This window comes from Neopsephotus bourkii, unplaced genomic scaffold, assembly GCF_033783945.1.
Source record: "Neopsephotus bourkii isolate Nb327-2 ecotype Australia unplaced genomic scaffold, CSIRO-AGI_Nbou_v1 NB_1292, whole genome shotgun sequence".
NCBI classification, from domain to species: Eukaryota; Metazoa; Chordata; class Aves; order Psittaciformes; family Psittacidae; genus Neopsephotus; species Neopsephotus bourkii.
Genome location: NW_026901776.1, coordinates 10,674,582 through 10,692,093, shown reverse-complemented (window position 1 = coordinate 10,692,093; position 17,512 = coordinate 10,674,582). Strand labels below are relative to the sequence as shown.

Genomic DNA, 17,512 nt, shown 5'->3' with positions numbered 1-17,512 from the left:
GCACTTTGTGTCATTTATAGACAATCTGAAAGGAAAGATAACCCAGAGGCACATTCAGAAGGCAGCTCTAGGTAAGAGTAAAACCTTCATATGCAGTAGGTTACAGCGGGGGCAACAAGCTTTCTCCCAGGGCTGAATCTGCTTGTGGAGCAGGTTGTTTTTCTATGATCGTTTTTGCCACAAAATTATACAACAGTCCATACCATAAAGAACATGGACTCTATGAACTTTGCCAGAAATCTGGCTCAAAAAGTATCTTATTGTGTGTGGTATGAAGAAAAATGCAAAAGTCTTATAGTTTTGGGGATTTGGTATTGCCTTACCTTCTTTTCACAGTGACCGAAACAAGAACAGAGACATCTAAGCTCACCTAATTTTTAGGTTTTTGGTTGTTTTGTTGTGGGTTTTTTTCACTTTCTGATGACCCTAATTTGAATTCCAATTAATAGACCTTGATTTGTCCTGAGACTGAACTTCTATCCATGTTGCCACAATCTGTCTAACATCCTTTTTAATTTTCTCATTCCAAGAAAGACTGAAGGCATATACAGGTCATTTCTTTTGCATCTAGTTATAGGAGTTCAGAAGTTATTTCTTGCAGTTTTTGTTGACACAGCTGTGGAGCTAAAAGTGTCAATGTAAGTTGTTCACATAAGTGTAAAGTCATCCAAATTTGGTTTAAGATGCTTTAAGCTGACTCCACGGACTTTGTACTGAAACAGCCTAGGAGTGTTCATATGAGAATTCCACTTTTGGGACAGCAAATTTCATCTAAAACGTGACAGAAAACTACTTGGGCAATAACAGTTTAAGCCCCCCTCACTTTAAATCCATAAAAGAATCCCAAAATATGCCTTCACAGACCTTCTTTACATAAAAAATGGAGCTAACTCAGACCAGATTGCAGTTGATGGTTTTATTTCTGTGTATACGTAATACTGTGAACAATATTTGTCTCTTAATGAGAGAAAAAAAATTTGGGGGCTTTCTTCTCTCCCTAAATTCAGGAAAGTAAGATACAGCAGAATAGTAAAAAATAGTTTCCCCTTTCTCGTTCTAATTTAGTCATGCATCTCATGCTCTGTTGATGATGTTCTTATCTGATTTTAAAATCAGCATTTAAAATTAATATTGTCTATGTCAATAAAGCCCAGGAGTCAAAGATCAGTTAGTTTTATCAGTATGAGAAGGGAAAGTGAAGGAGGTGCTGATCTTCCTGGGTCCAGTGACAGGACACAGGAATGGTTTAAAGCTGTATTGGAGAAGGTTCAGACTTCATATTAGGAAACATTTCTTTACCAAGAAGGTGGTCAAACACTGGAACAGGCTTCCTCAAGAAGTGGTTGGTGCTGCAAGCCTGACAATATTTAAGAAGCATTTTGACAATGTCCTTAAGAACATACTTTAACTTTTATGCAGCCCTGAAGTGATCAGGCAATTGGACTAGATCATAGAATCATCATAGAACCATAGAATAGTTAGGGTTGGAAAGGACCTTAAGATCATCTAGTTCCAAACCCCCTGCCATGGGCAGGGACACCTCACACTAAACCGTGTCACCCAAGGCTCTGTCCAACCTGGCCTTGAACACCGCCAGGGATGGAGCATTCACAACTTCCCTGGGCAACCTATTCCAGTGCCTCACCACCCTAACAGGAAAGAATTTCCTCCTTATATCCAATCTAAACTTCCCCTGTTTAAGTTTGAACCGGTTACCCCTTGTCCTATCACTGCAGTCCCTAAACTAGATGTTTGTTGTAGGTCATGTCTGACAATTCTGTTCTATTCTAGTTTAGTCTAGTCTAATTATCTGAAGTTCAATCTAAAGTGATATCTTCAGTACAAAATGGAATTCTGTCTTTAATTCACTCCAAGTTTTAATACTTAATATTTAGTCTAAGAGTTGGGGAATATTATTTGCCTGCCTGCCTTTTTTGGTGAATGTTCTTCCAAGGAGCAACAGGTGTCAAGTCTCCCAGGATGTTCTTGATGACCAGAATGTCAGCAAGATATTTTTAAATGAAAACTGAATGGTAGAAAAGCCTAATTAAGAGTCTGTTGAAATCCCAGCATGAAATAAAACACACCATTGTTTCAATTAGAAACCAAGTTAACATCTTCCAGGTGCCTTTTTTCTTTTTTTCTTTTTTTTTTTTAACTTAAAGCCTTTTATGGTTTAAACTCTTTTAGCAGTTATTCTAGCTCAGTTTTAAACAGTGTAGAACTGTTCATCTCCTGGCTGTGCTTAAGATGTGGATTTCTTATTGAAGGAAAGCTCCACTGTTTAGCCCACTGTGCTTAGCTGTCTCTTTTAAAACACCGTATGCTGGGAGTTAACAAAGGACACAAATAGATGGGAGGTTTCATAGGAGCGAGGCACTGCTCCATGTGTTTCAGTACACAAACATTGAATACTTGGTGTAAAATGTCAAGGATTAACTCTCAGTGACTTTCATCTTCATTAGCTGTAAAAAGACCACTGTTGAAGTACCGACAGAGCAAAAACATTAGGTTGCCATCATTCCTCTGAATAGAAAAGATGCAATAAAACATGGAAAGAAAAGCTTTCCTTGGGGTTTCAAATAGAAAAAAGAGGCATGGCTCTTATGATTCTAATCAAGCATTACCATAATACGCTTTAAACAAGCATTTCTGTAAAATACGGGACCTGATTCTTCATTGTCTTACAGCAGTTTGGCATTGATAGAGCATGATTACAGTCAGTCAGGCTAATTAAACATTATTCACCAGGACTGGGGGGAAGACTTAATCCTAATTTGGACCTGCTTTATGACATTGGAAATCCTATGACATATTGTAATGAGAAGATTCTTCTATGGGGATGCAGCTAGCAAAAGTATGTTTTGTACAATAGCTTTCCGTAAGAGACACAATTATACTGATACTTGCCCAGTTTTGCCTATTCAACTACATCTTGAGCAGAGGCTTCTGTTGGGTCAGCTCTGGAAGTTAGGAAGGACTCTTGAATATATTCCTGATGACCTGTCCATATCAGCAGAAATGTTTAGCAAATCTGCAAGTGCCTCAGGCTGTTCAGTCAGCTTCAAACACATCCTGACAAAGCTTCATGCACAGAAGGTCACTTATTATGTGCAGTCTGAAATGTGTTTTCTAAATTGACAATAGTAGAGTCTGCAGCCAGTGGTGTAGCATCTTCAGCACAGCATGACCTCGTTATAGGAATTGCAGTTACTTCATAGGCTTAGTTGAAATGCGGTTTTGCAGCTTTCCATTTCAAATATTTTTCTTATTCACCTTGTTCTCCATGAGCCTTCCTTCTCCTTTTATGGAAGTTTTGAATTCTAGGCTAGTAGCACTTACCAGTTTTTTTGAGATTCTCCTGAAAACATCAAGAGATGGCAAAACCTCTCTGCTTTTGGAGAGGTTTGTTGGGACCAAATTAATCTCTTTCTGTCCAAATGCATTGTCTCTGAAGGGCTATTTGAAAAGGAAAAAAAAAATCCAATCTAACATGGGTAAAGATAGCAAATATGGGTCTTCATAAGCAAACTGCATCCTTGGTATGGATTTCAGCATTAATGCCCAGTTTTATCAAAGTTTCATTAAAAAAAAAATACAGTATTTTCCAAGGTTTCGTAACTTCCATTTTAGAATTATGATTTTATATTCCTACTGTTATTCAAAGAGCTGTTCTCAAGATCTTTGAGCAGAATTCCTTTGAAAAAATCCTATTTTTTATAAAAAATAAAATGACTAGGTGAGTCAGAAATAACAAATGTATTTGAAGGCCTGAAAATGCATACCAGCATTGTGTGACAAATGCCTGAGATTTGGCATCTGTTACTTTTTCATTTGGATTTCTAAAACATATTTTTTTTTAGCAACAACAGGGAGCATTCTCCTTGTCTTTGTTCCCTCTATAGCTTTGTCTAAATCATCTTTTCCTGCATTTTCAAAGTTATATACCTCTTCTAAAGATATCTGTATCAGTTTATACCATTGTTATTGCCTTGCTGTAAGTTTCTTTATAATGCCTTTCATTCTGTTTCCTTACCTTTCCTAGACATGAAAGAACAGCATGCTCAGTAGCAGAATAAGGCAGGGACAGAAAATACTGTATAATTCATAAGGGCACTACCTGCAGGAATAATCCAGCCAGTGTTAGGAAAATTTCAAAGAAACTGTTCCTCCAATGCACTAGTTTGTGGTGCTCCAAGAAACTGCCTCTACCGTATGTCCTATACTTGCTGGGATGCAAAATATGTTGTCTGACATATTTCTGCACATTTGAAGAGATAGAATTGGGAATTGCTGCTCCCAGTTGTCCAGAGTGAGATATCATAGAGACACAGAAAGTTTTGGGTTGCAAGGGAACTTTAAAGATCTTCTAGTCCAAACCGGCTGCCATGGGGTTTGGACCTTCCACTAGACCAGGTTGCTTAAAGCCCCAGACAACCTGGCCTTGAGCCTTTTCATGCCACTAGAAAAGCTGTGCCACCATTGTTTGTATCTGACATGGATATTAGGTATGTTTAGGAAGTGTATGATAGTTCCATCTGCAACCATAACAGCATCTTACAGCCATATATAATATTAATTAGACTAATAATTATTAACTGTTGTGTACTCATCTGCTGTGACCTGTGTGAATGGAAAACACATAGAACTTCCATACTGCTGCTTTCCATCAGAACCAATCTCTTATTTGAATAATTCCATATTTAAATAAAATGAGCACAGTTTCTTTCACTGGTTTACATCTTATAACTGAGATGACACATGAACTGTGAAGCAGGATGGTCTTGATCTCTACCAACACCATGAATTGAAGAAACACAAGTGTTTTCAACCACAAAATGACAGAAGTTGAGGAAAGTGGCAGTCTGTGTTTTCCCACATAAACCCAACACAATCCATTAAGAATAATAGATGGCCTGTTTTAAGACCATTGTTCCTGGTGCTGAGAAATTGTATCTCATGTATGGGCTAAATAAAGCACTTTGGAGAAATAATCCATTTGAAGTCCAGAATTGTAAGATTTTTACATTTTTCACAAGAGATAAAGCAACATGTCACCAGTGCTGCTAGGCATCCAAAGATGCTTCCTCTAAAGCTATGGTGGGTTCATGTATTCCAGCCTGAAAATATATTACATCTAGCCAAATAAAAAAGGAAAAAAGAAAAAAAAAAAAGCAGTGTAGTCAGTCTGCAATGACCTCAGAATAAGAGAAAGATTTCTCTTAGAATTTCATAATTTTGATGTGCCCAGTGTTTCTGTGTGTTAATGTTCCTCTATATATTTGTGTATGAAATGTCAAGCAACAACAGCGTTTTTCTGAATGCGAAGCACTGATTTTATTGCTAGGGTGACCTCTAGCGGTATCAATGCTACTCTTTGCCATAATATGTTTTATTTCTTGAGTCTATTTCAAAGGAAAAAACAAACAAACAAACAAACAAACCCCCCCCAAAAAAAAAAAACAGAAATATTTTGCATTAAAGTTTACTTTCAGAATTTTGAGACGGACAGAAAGCTGGTAAGATTTTGTATGTTAAAAAGGATGATATTTTTTTAGTATTGCTAAGACAAAAATATCAATAGCAAAACTGGTTGAAAATTCAGACACCAGTGCCTCTTTGCCTTTTTTTTAGATAAGAGTTTCACTCTGAAAAAGATAAAGATACTTTTGAATTTGGTTTGTGCAATTATTGTAACATATGAACCGCTTTTAGAAATACTTATGAAATCAATTTTTAAGCAAATGGTTGGAATACTGATGGACAGTTAATTTTGAAAACATGTATAAGTAGTTACATAGGATATTTTTAGTAGGTTAGAGGAACTTCATACCTTCTTGTTACTTCAGTTTATTTAAATTGTTGTAGTTACTTGTCTTGGAGATTTGTCTTGGAGAAAAAAAAAACAAAAACAAAAACAAAAACAAAAAAAGCATAGACTTCAGCCTGTGGTAACTGTGAAGTTACTCTCTTGGTTGCACATGCTATTTTGCTCTCCAAGTCAGCCCAGTATATGGATAAAACTCTGAGCGCTTAAACAGCTGTTACATTTTTGTATGTACCAAGTTCATCTGTAAAGATGATCACAGTCTGGAAAAAGAACCACAGATTCAAAGCAGCAGCTAGCGAATCAGTGATGATTCCCTTTCTTCATAGGTAATATGTTTTGGGTTTTCCCCAGTATCAAGTAAGAATTAATTTTAAAATTGTAAGTGTATGTTCTAATAAAAAGACTCTTTTAAGCAAGTAAGTATCAAGTAAGAATTAATTTTAAAATTGTAAGTGTATGTTCTAATAAAAAGACTCTTTTACACCTGTCCCTTCAGGTCTTAAACCCATACAGACCTTTCCACAAGTTTTCTTCAGTTTTTCTAGGGTGTTTTGTAGTTTCGTTGATTGCTGTGGTTTTTTTGTCATTCTTTTTAGAAGGTTTTACTAGGCACAATGCTAAATTCTAGACATGGCTATAAGTTTTTCTTTTCATTGTGTCTTCCAGAAAGAGCATATGGCATCTTTACTGGAAATCTTTGCAAATATGCTCTCCTGGACTGTTCAGAAAATTTGAGATTGCTTGTGTGCTCTTATTCGGCTTGCCATGTGACCCATTCAATTTCAGCTTATCAGACATAAAAAAAGACCAAAGACATCTTTGTATCAAATGACGTTTTTGTTAGGAGTCATGAACTTGTAACAAGCTATCCAGTTCCCAGTTTTATTGATACTGACTTCAGCATTTCACAGTTGGAAGAACTTGAAGTTTCTGTAAACTTTATTGCAATAAGTATTTAAGTATTTCTTCTGAAATACTGGAAAGTTCAATGTGAATTGCATTATTATTTAAAGATTCCTTCTGGTGATGAACAAGTAAGCAAGACAGAATCTGAAGATGAAGTTCTCAACTCTAAAGTTTTGTCTACTAAAATTAAGATAACAGAAAAAAGATGCTATAAGTATAGTTAGATGTTGAAAGAGGTCATCAGAGATATTTGCAGGATCTCTGTCCCTGGAGTTTTCTATGTCATGTCTGGACAATCTAGTCTGATTCAATTTTCATGTAACTTTGCCAGGTATGATTTTATCTAATATTAAGAACAAGATAAATGATGCAACAATAATCTCATGTAATCAAATGATAAAATATATTTATTGAGTGTAAACAAGAATGTGAGTTAGTAGGGGTTTCCTAAGTAAGACCCAGCTATGTTACCATTCCACTAGATCAACTGGCACGTTCAGAATGTATTAAACTTGAAGCTGCTTCTTTTTTTTTAATTTCTTTTCCCTCAGTATATTGTACTTGTATATCTGGAAACCTAGAACTTTTAGCCACAATGGTTTCAGAAACTTTCATGGCTTGAGCACAGCTGACATGAAGTCAACACCTTCTGTTTTATATGCCATGTATTTTCAGAAGAAAATATAGAGATGACTAGTTTCAAAGAAGAAACTTAGAGGGAATTGAAGTGTGAGTCTGTATTTAGCTAAACCAGCATATATAGGCTGGAAAAAAATAGCTCCACTTTCCAGGAGTCCATTGGAAGTCAGTTAGCTTGAGTCATTATTAAGCCTGTAAATCAATAAACAATGCAATGATACAAAGAAAAGCAGTATACTGATGGACCCTTTTACTAAATCCAGTGATTAAAACAAAAGCTAAAATCAGCAAAATACACATGCCCTCAATCACCCACACATGCACTAACTTGTAAAGTACTGAAAATAGGATAGTCTCTTTCAATGTATGCTCATGACCAACTGACTGAAATTTTCAAAAGTCTGTTACATTTGGATTAGGGGTAAATTGCTCTAAAACCCACAATGTAAATTCTTTCAGGCATTTTCATCTTCTACTGAATTTCACTGTGCAGACCCATCTTTGTTTTTGTATAAAGTACATACGTGGTGCCTGGTGACAAATATATGTTGACATATCCCAGAGGAGGAATGAGAAAGAAGGGGAAAATGACTTGTAAGCTGATCCTGAATAACGATGGACAGGTAGTTCTTTTTAAAAAACCCAAATGGCAGCATATGTTCCAATTTGAAAGCGCTAAAGTCCAAGTTTGCCAAAAGCTGCAAAACTGATAAATAAAACAGTACAAATATTAACTGGCTACTGAACTCAATTCTGTATTTGGTTACTTCAAGTGACTATAAATTTAAGCAGATAAACACAAGCCTATCCAGTGAAGAAATTAAAATCTTTCACTGCAAAAGTACAGCTGGAGGGCAGGGCACAATGTTATTTGAGGCACAACACGATAAATCCCTAGGAGTTTGACTTCTAGGATACACTCAGGTTGAAAAATATATGGGCGCCCCAGAGAGTATAAAGTTCAGGGTCAGAGACGGTTTCTCGCAAAGTTTTCTCACTGCAGACAAAAATCTGCCACAGAATTGAAAGTTTTTGCCAGCCTGCAGTAAACTGTAGTGATAACACTTGGTATGTGATTCTAGAAGTTATATTTTTCATCCATGCTTGCCATAATCCTCTGAAATAGTGATCCCGTTAACAGGTGCTATTGTTTCTTTCTAGTACTGTGTGATTTCGTGATGTGGAATGTGTTACAAAATTTACTACTTCCTGTGTTCCAAAATTGGTCCTTTCATTAGGATAATATCTTTATATCTTAGAATGCCTCTTACAGTATTCTTTATGAAAAAGAAAACCATGAACCTTTATGATATGAACTGTCAACTCAAGCAGATCTCACCTTCCTTTCTAAACAGGCAGATGGTATTAATTGTATCCTGTGCCTCACCTCACCAAATTGGTTGTATTTGAAGATGAAACAAAACCAGTTAGCCTGAAGATAAATATAACAATTACTGTTTCATGATCCAATGAATCCATTGACAAAGTCCATTCTTTAGCAAAAGATTTCACAACACATTTTGCCATTCAGCTGTATGTGCAGTTCCACTAATGTAAAGGAACTAATATTCCTTATAAGTAAATTGCTGACTTCTGCTAAATTAACTCTGTTGTATAGATTTGAGGGAGTTATGCCAACAGAAACCCCTAGTATACACAGAGGCAGTGTTTTACTAAGCATGCATGTCATACCTCCCCTGCACACCTGAAACCTGAGTCTGCATTATCCAGGTTCAAATTGCACAAATTGCATTTGTTTCCCAGGAGAAGTCATTGGGGCACTAAAATTGCATGTGATACTGAACATCAGCTGAAAGCCATTCAGCCATTTCATCTCAATTGATGCACTAAAAGCATACAGCTACACTGAACAGTCAAATTTCATATAACACACTCTCAATCAATAAATTAAAAGTCAGCCCTGAGTGAACAAAACAGATACTACTTTGTGTTCTTCCACACAGTTGCAGAAATTATATCTGATAGCTAATATTTCAGCAGTAGCACCTCTGCACCTTTTAAAGCATTGCAAATTTTCAATTGTGTATAGGTGTAAGTTGGTCTTGTGAATTTTCAATTTTTCATAGTTTACATATATATATGCAGTTAATACATAGATAAAATGATTCGATGTTTAAATATTTTCTGTTTCGGCATGGGGAAGCAAATATATACAACAAAAAAAGAAACTCTTTTGGAGGAATAAAAACCTGTAGCAAAAAGGAAGCATACTTTCTTGGGCATCTATCTTTAATTTTGGGGTAAATATTATGCTTTCTGTTCTATCGTCTATTCATTCTATTCCTCTCATGTAATTTTAAAATAACTGAACCTGTGTATTGAAGAGTGCTAAAATGAGATACAATGAGCCAATAACCTCTGCCTTAGCTTCCTAGCTTCAGCTGTAGCTGAAATCATCTGGGCTGCTGAGGGGAGAGGGGTGTGAGGCAGCAGCAGCAAGAATCCAGGGCAAAAAGAGGCCACTGCAGGAGTTCAGGAAATGTAAAAGGGAGAGAGGAGTAAAGAAGTAGCAGGAAAAGAGGAGAAGGCAGAAGCAGCAGCAAACAAATGCTTTTAAATGCACTCCATCAGACCATAAATCTCTTGCTCAGAACATCAGGAAAGAGGCATGTGTTACAGTAGGCAGATTCAAAAGTTTGGTCTTCAGAGCAGCATGCAATTCAGCTCACAAGCATGCTGTTGCATGAGCAGGCATGACAAGCTGAAATAGAGACTGCAACACCATGGGAAAAGCCACCAGAGAACTTTCAAAGCAGTGCCCAAGTAGGCATGTCCTGGACTTTACTTACCAGTAGACTACACCTGACACTTTGATGAGATCTCTTCTGCTTCTGTGACTGGAACACAGTGATAGTTTAAGTTTTAGCCATTTACTTGATGAATTATCCAACGATGGTTTTGCTGCCGGGGCCTCATCAGCTTGTGGTGTACTCACCTCTTTCCATTCCATACATATACAAAACTGCTTCTCACTTTGCCCACAGTTGTGTTTCTTGCTTTACAACCAGCATACTGCTGGAGATAATGTGCATAGCTGTATTTAGGGTTGAGGATGCTGGGGCCTTTGTGTGATAGAGGTACCTGCCTCATATAAAACGGTTTATTGTTATTTCTGAAAGTAACTTACAACCAAATAATCCCTTGTAGAGTGTGTAATCACTAGCAGAAAAACCTTTTTCTTAGTGTTTTTATATCTAAGTGACAAAATTCTGCCTAAGTTTGGCTGTGCTTTCAGAGCTAGTGCAAAAATATTTTTCCATTGCTAGGTGTCCAAATAGATTTGGTGATGTTTCCATGTAGGGAAATCCTCACCTCCGAACCAGCATTAACATTTTAAGATGTTACTGTCTTCAACTTTGTATTATTTCCTCTCATTATAAGGAGCCTTTGAACCCAGACACACTAACAGATTGTGTAAATAGGTCGAATGCACTTCTGTGTGCTTGGAAGAGTCCCCTTAACCACTGCTGAAGACAGCTCAAGCCAAGTCTAGGTGTCTTTGGATCAAAACCTGAGAATTGTGCATTGGCCGCCGTTATTAACATGCTTAACCTAAGTATTCTAAATGAAATAAAATGCTTTTCAGCTTCATCTGTATTAAGCTACAGGGTGCTACAACAAAAGATTAACAGTTTCAGCTGACGCACTGACAGATGGAGAAGAGTCATTACTGCCCTCTTGTTCCAGGCAGAATTCCTTTCCTTTAAGAGAGAGTGCACTTCTCAGTCCTCATGACAGGTTGACATAGAATTTATTTCTTGGCAGAAATAATAATCGGGGTGGAAACTTGCATGTATTGTGCAGTATATCTTTTGTTTCCTTCATTTTTCTTCAGTTAAAAAGCTTAAACATGTTTTCTTGGAAACCTTAACCTGTCCTCATTCATCCTAGAAACAGAAACTGTTGCAATACTAGTAGGTAACTTTACATTTCCTTTCACCACTGAACATATAATCCATGATGGAAAGACTGTTTGGCCATCTCTCAGAAAAAGCATGTTGTGTATTGCATGCTAACTAGCTCCATATACAGCACAGAAAAATACTAAACTGCTTTCTTAACTTAGGCTAGTCTTAAGGTATTTCACCAATCCTCCTTTACCTTGAAATAATTTCACATGTAGTTTCAGGATATTTTCCTTATTTACACTAATTGTCTGAATTTCTTTCTTACAAAGTTAATTTCTCCTTCAGGATTTTTCTTTTACTCTTATTTCTGCTACTCTATTTCCAGGCACCAGCACAGATACTGTTGTATGTTCTTTTCACAACTTTCCTGTTCTGGTCTTGTCTTTGTACACAAACTGTCCGGTTGAATGCATCTGGGAAGGTTTTATGCCTAAGATGTACTTTTAAAATGGATTGGGAAACTCACTTTTATTTATAACTAAAATGAATAATCCAGTCCTTACTAGAAATAAAATAAAATAAAAAAAAATACAAGCAACTCAGTTCACTAATAATTAAGTGTCTTTTATACTTAAAGCCTGAATAAGGAATTTGAAGAAAGATTTCCAGAGCAGAGAAACAGTTAATGACCCCCCCCCCATTTCACTGTGTACCTTTTAAAAATAGTTTTTATTCTAATTCAAAGTCACTTCTTTTCACATCATATGATCATTGCTTAAATCTGATCATTTCTCCATAGCTGTTTCAAGTCCTTCAGAAGAGCTAAATATGCTTGATCCAGTAGAAGAGAAACTTCGAATGCAAATTGAAGAAGAAAAAAAAAGGTATTACTTCTCAAAATTCTGCCATCCTGTGGAAGACAAATTATACTGAGAGTATGTTCCAATTACAGTTCTGCACACACAGGTACCCTCAGGGTTTTCTCTGACATTTAAAAATGTCAGTTTGTGGCTCACTAATATTTTTTAAATTTGTTTATATGCTGTTGGTTCTCTGTAAGATGCCAAAGTACATGAGTGGGGAAAATTTATACTTGGCCTATTGGCTAAAAAGAAACAAAAAGAGCTTCATGTCCTCCCTGAGGATTAGTGTTAGAAACTTGTTGTTTAAATCCAAATTCACTGTAAACCTTTTTGGTGGATTCAGAAATGTCCTACCTTTCTTGACCTAAGGAAAACATTTAGGCTATGCAGGACTGACTAAGTGTAAATAATAAGCAAAATATATATTGCTTAACAAATCCTTGCTCTAATGTCATTGTAGCCAGGAGGATAAAATAAGATAGATGCAAGGATATCAGTTCTAAGTAATTTGCAAGTATTCGTGTTATGTACAATCTGTGAGGAAACTTCTGGCAATTTCATACCACTGGTAAATCTGCAGCTATATGGTAGGCAAGAAGCCTCTTTAATGAAGCTTCCATCTGAAAGGGGAATCACTCTCAGTTCCTATCTGAATCCAGGCTTTGGCAACCAGTTATTTATTAATGGTAACTTGCTGAGAAAACAAAATAAATAATTTACATATTTGATCTGTATTTTAATTGTTAATCAGTGTTGATCCCATTTGAATTTTACTAATTTATCTTATTAATATATATGCTTTGTGTCATACCTTTCTTATTGTCCAGTGAAGCTCTAATAAAATATGAGATGTCTCTTCCTATCCCCACTCTGTCTGTGTCCCCTGCATCTCTGATTATATTATGTAGTTCAAATCTGCAGCTGTTGTAGGCAGGTTAAAACTTTGTTCAGATATGTGTTGGAAGACCTGTAATACACTTTAATCTTCTCATATTAGTTATAGAACAATGTTCAACCACTTGAAAGGGCTGAAAGTAGAGATTGAGCACCTTCAGCTTCTTATGGGAAAAGCAAAAATGAAGCTGCAAAAAGACTTTGAAGTCTGGTGGTCTGAAGAGACAAGAAATCTACAGGTATGAAATCACTTCATATTTCTTCCATTTTAATGTAAATGTAGCACCTTCAATAATTTCTTAAAAAATTAATTTACTAGGTAGAAAGAAGTATTAAGGATAAGATTCACCTGTGCTTCTGACAATGTAAATCAGACAAAACTAATGTGAAATATGCTCGTATGAAGCTAACACAAACAAAGCAAATCCCTTGTTTTCTGGTCTATTTTCTGTTTTGACATTTCCCCAAACAACTTGATTGAAACCCAGGAATGGTCCCCAAACGCCAAAAGCTCTGAAGGAACATAAAAAAACCAGAGGACATTGGAAAAATCAGAGTTTTTTACTGCTATTAAAACTATGATTTCATCAGGTGTACGATGTGTGTATTAGAAGACGGCAGCCATAGCTATAATTTGGACAAATCCAAGCAAACATAGTTGGGGTTTAGCTTCCTTTTTTTGCAAAGATTCCAGTAACCTTTCAGCTTTCCTAAGCTTCCCAAACGTCAGCAGCTTTCAGCACAGAACATGTGTCCAATACTTTCTAGCTGAGGCCCACCATTGCCATCATTGCTTGTTTAAGAACCCATCAGCAACAGAGTGCTCTAATTTAATGACTTGTGTAAAAACAAGCTGAAGAGATGTCATTTTGAATAGTCTATTAGAGGTTCATAACACAGTCAGTCTGAAAGCTACATAGTTTCACAGAGGAGACAGTACAAGAAGATCTGGAGGAGATCAACTGAAACAACATAGCTTTGTTACACTCCCTATCTAACACCTTTTTAATGTCTTCCAAGTCATGACATGACATCTCACAGCAAAGCACTTCCATGAAATGGACATCATCCTAATGAAAAAGAGTGCTGAGGGCACTCCATCCCATATTAACCAGAAGAGAAGATTTACTCCTTGGGGAAAACATGTTGTAAACAAAGCAGTGTTTAGCCAGTATTTTGTTTAATAATTATGAGTATAAATTTAAACTGAATTTTTATGAAAACAGCCTATAGTAAACACTGAAGTTAACATGAGGATCTTAGTTATCCATAAAGTGCCACCTAACCATCTTCACTTCAAGTTATCATTGCAAAGACATTTCTGACTAAAATCCCTAACTGTATCAGTGGCAAAGAGGATAATGTTTTAGTCACCCTCCTATCTACACATTTAGGCTTTTCAGTGCACTGCAAGTAATATTCTTGAATCCACTGGAGCACATTTTTCTCTGTCCTTTAATAGGAGTGGTCCAGGATTCAGCCTCTCATGATTCATCTGTAGGATGTTAGGAAACTGGAAAAAATAATTGGTATTGATTTCTTGGATCATAACCTATCTATACATCTGAGCTCCCTAAGAAACTCGGTGAACACATGCTGTTACATATTAGAAAGTTGTAACTTGAGCTTAAAAATGTTTAAACACTTTTCTCTTTGTTCAGAAGTGTTTGCTCAAGTGAAGAAAATACCATGTGATTCAGGCTCTGTGTTTTCTGAATGAGTCATTGCCTACCTTGTTACTGCTGAGACCTGTAGACCAATATTAAGCGCTCTAAAAAGAATCCTGTCCTACGTAATTTTGTTTTTCAATCTAAACCCAGCAGGAAAAGCCAGAGATGGTTAGCTCACCTAATACCACAACTGCTCATCCCCAGTTCATCAAAACCTCACAGTATCTATCAACTAAAAGGTAAAGTGGTCATTTTTCTCTTCTTTACTTACTTGTAAGAAAATGCAGTCTTAGTGAAAGTGCAGTTCACCAGAATGTTTTTTGCAAATATCACATTCTCATGCTGCATTTCCAGTTACAAGAGAAATGACTGTGTATAAAATAGATTTTTATCATTCAGTTATTTTGTAATCCTATTGAAGGTAGCTTATTGTAACTCAGTTCTTTTGACTTGTTGGTCTTGGGAACCTTGAAGCCTGTCACTACGAAAGACAAACCTGTCAATTTTGCTATATGAGGAGACTATATCTCCTTTGGAATGTATTTAGGAGGCTTCAAACAAACAAAAAGTTTTAAAAATTATTTAATATATAGCCTAAATAGGTTTGCTGTAAAAAATGTCCTGGTGCTACATTTATGCAGCATATGATTCCACAATGATGTTTGCAATTCCACAGTCCCGTATGCAGCATGTGATTCCACAATGGCATTTGATATTTTAAATCACTAGTGCATCCTGCACAGTAGGAAAATGTAATAATCTTGGTTGTTTAATCATCAGCCATTTCTGATTTCAAACCCTCTAATTTAAATTTGCAGTAACAGATCTTTCATAGCCTTCAAGCAAAATAGAGTGCAAGAAAACACATACCTGAATGTGGAGGTTTCCATATTCGTTGACAATAAATGGAGGTGTTTTCTCTCCTTTCCTGCTCTGGTCTCCCTCTCTCTTTTTCTTCTCTCTCTCCCCCCTTTTCATTATACAGATAGTCTTTCTCTGAAGAGTGGCTTTATCTACAATTTCATAACAGTACACTACATGAATGATGCTTCCTGCTTTGCAGCAAACATATCCTACATGCCATTAAATACTGAATAATAGATTTTCTTAAAACTGTAAAATTCATTCTAATTTTTATTGCAAATCTTTCTTGTACTTATAGTAGTAAATGCTTCATAAGCATTGCAGAGAATGAAAGACACATTCCCTGAAGTTGCCTAAGGCATTTTCAGATGTCTGAAATAGATGAAATTCTTATTCTGTGTTCTCTCAAGACTTAAGCACTATTTATTGTGAAAATGGCTGGCAGGTTTTAGGCCTAATTTGAGCTGTTAACTTCTGGCTTTAGGCTGAAAGTTACTTCTCCCACAGAAAAGCTGATGGAATAGAATATGAGTTTGGTCTAGCTTAGCACAAAATCAGCAAAATTAGCTCAAACAATCCATGACTGTCACTAACTTTGTACTGGACTAAACTAAGGACATCTTGCACAACCTCTCTGCCCCATTGTTCTTGAGAACAACAATTTGCAGCCGGTGTGTATAGGCATTGCTTCGGAATGTGATATTTTTTTCAGTTTAAACTAGAATTAGAAAGAACACATTACAATGACAAGGCATTTCCAGTCCAAGGGAGACCAGCCTTCAGGAGTGGTGATTTCTCCTTCTCCCACCATAGCTCAGATGCAAAATTGCATAACTGGTTTCTTTATAATTTTGTTTTAAACTTTTCTTTCAAACACCTTTATTGTTTGTGTTTATTGTTGGAGGACAGGTCTCAGAAAAGTGTGTCTAGCATTTTGAATGTAAGTGGGGAGGATGCCTGGTTGCTTTCAGCTGCCAAGCTTACTTCAGGGTTCTGTGCTGTCCCACATGGTCTCTGTGAAAAATCACGTTCTTTATAATGAACAGTTTCTTTGTATCTAAGTAACAGACATTTTGACTGAGATGGACTGGGTGATGTTTGCATTCATATCCCAGACCCAGGGTATTCATCTTCTTGAACTTAGATTGTAGAGGAAGTTAGGATGAAAATAGTTTTCCCACCTGTATCAATATTCTTGCAATGATCTTTTGAAGTTGACTACTTTTTCCTCTGTATTGTTCCAGAAAGTTGATCTTTTTCTCTGTTAGGTTGTTTAAACAGATTTTGCACAGGTACATTTCCAGTGTGATGGATATGGAAGTAGAAATATTATTTCTGCTTTTTGTGAGGATGGAGCTGCAAGGCTTAACATCCCCACTGTGCATGAAAATTTACTTTTCCCCCTACTTGAGGCAATAACATTTTAAAGTAAGAGCTTCCAATTTCACAGGTGTTAAGAGAATAAGACAGTAGAATATTTATTTCTGAAGCATTTTCTTGAACCCAGTTGACACAGGAACTTTACTTACCACTTCCCATGATTGTAGGCTGCAGTTGCCCATCTTGATTACATAGTCCTGAGACACAAACAGCTCTCTGTTTCCATGTCACTTAAAAATCAACAACCTTTTTCTCTGAAATGGTATTGCTACCTCACCCAGCAAAATAACTGGTCACAAAACCAGAAACTGACATAAATTATATTTGATATAATGTGGCATAAATGAAACCTTTTTCCAAGGTGGAATTCAGTTCACAGGTATGTTCAGTAGATATAAGATCTAAAAGTTAGTGGGCTGTATGTCAGAAATATAAGACTGCTGTTGACAGTGTAAATATGCAGCAGAACCATTTAGACAAACTCTTGAGTGTGAATAAATACAGTCTTCAGGATTAAAAGTAATAAATTATCTCAGCATATAAAAGATACAAGTATATTCCATAATCTTTCTTGAGATTTATGTATGTGTTTGAACA

The 17,512-nt window shown here is 36.3% G+C and overlaps 1 protein-coding gene across 8 annotated transcripts in view; it reads left to right on the top strand.

Moving 5' to 3' along the window:
* Nucleotides 1-17,512, top strand: part of KIF6 (kinesin family member 6) — a 146,603-nt gene that overhangs the window by 117,339 nt on the left and 11,752 nt on the right. For 3 of the 8 annotated variants that reach the window (XM_061365992.1, XM_061365994.1, XM_061365989.1), the window contains 4 exons: nt 21-71; nt 12,044-12,128; nt 13,105-13,240; nt 14,822-14,910. In XM_061365992.1, coding sequence (XP_061221976.1) covers nt 21-71; nt 12,044-12,128; nt 13,105-13,240; nt 14,822-14,910 — 361 coding nt within the window. Of the gene's footprint in view, nt 1-20; nt 72-12,043; nt 12,211-13,104; nt 13,241-14,821; nt 14,911-16,827; nt 16,964-17,512 lie in introns of those variants that run through there. The other 5 variants (XM_061365993.1, XM_061365990.1, XR_009727322.1 and 2 more) reach the window with 5 other exon arrangements.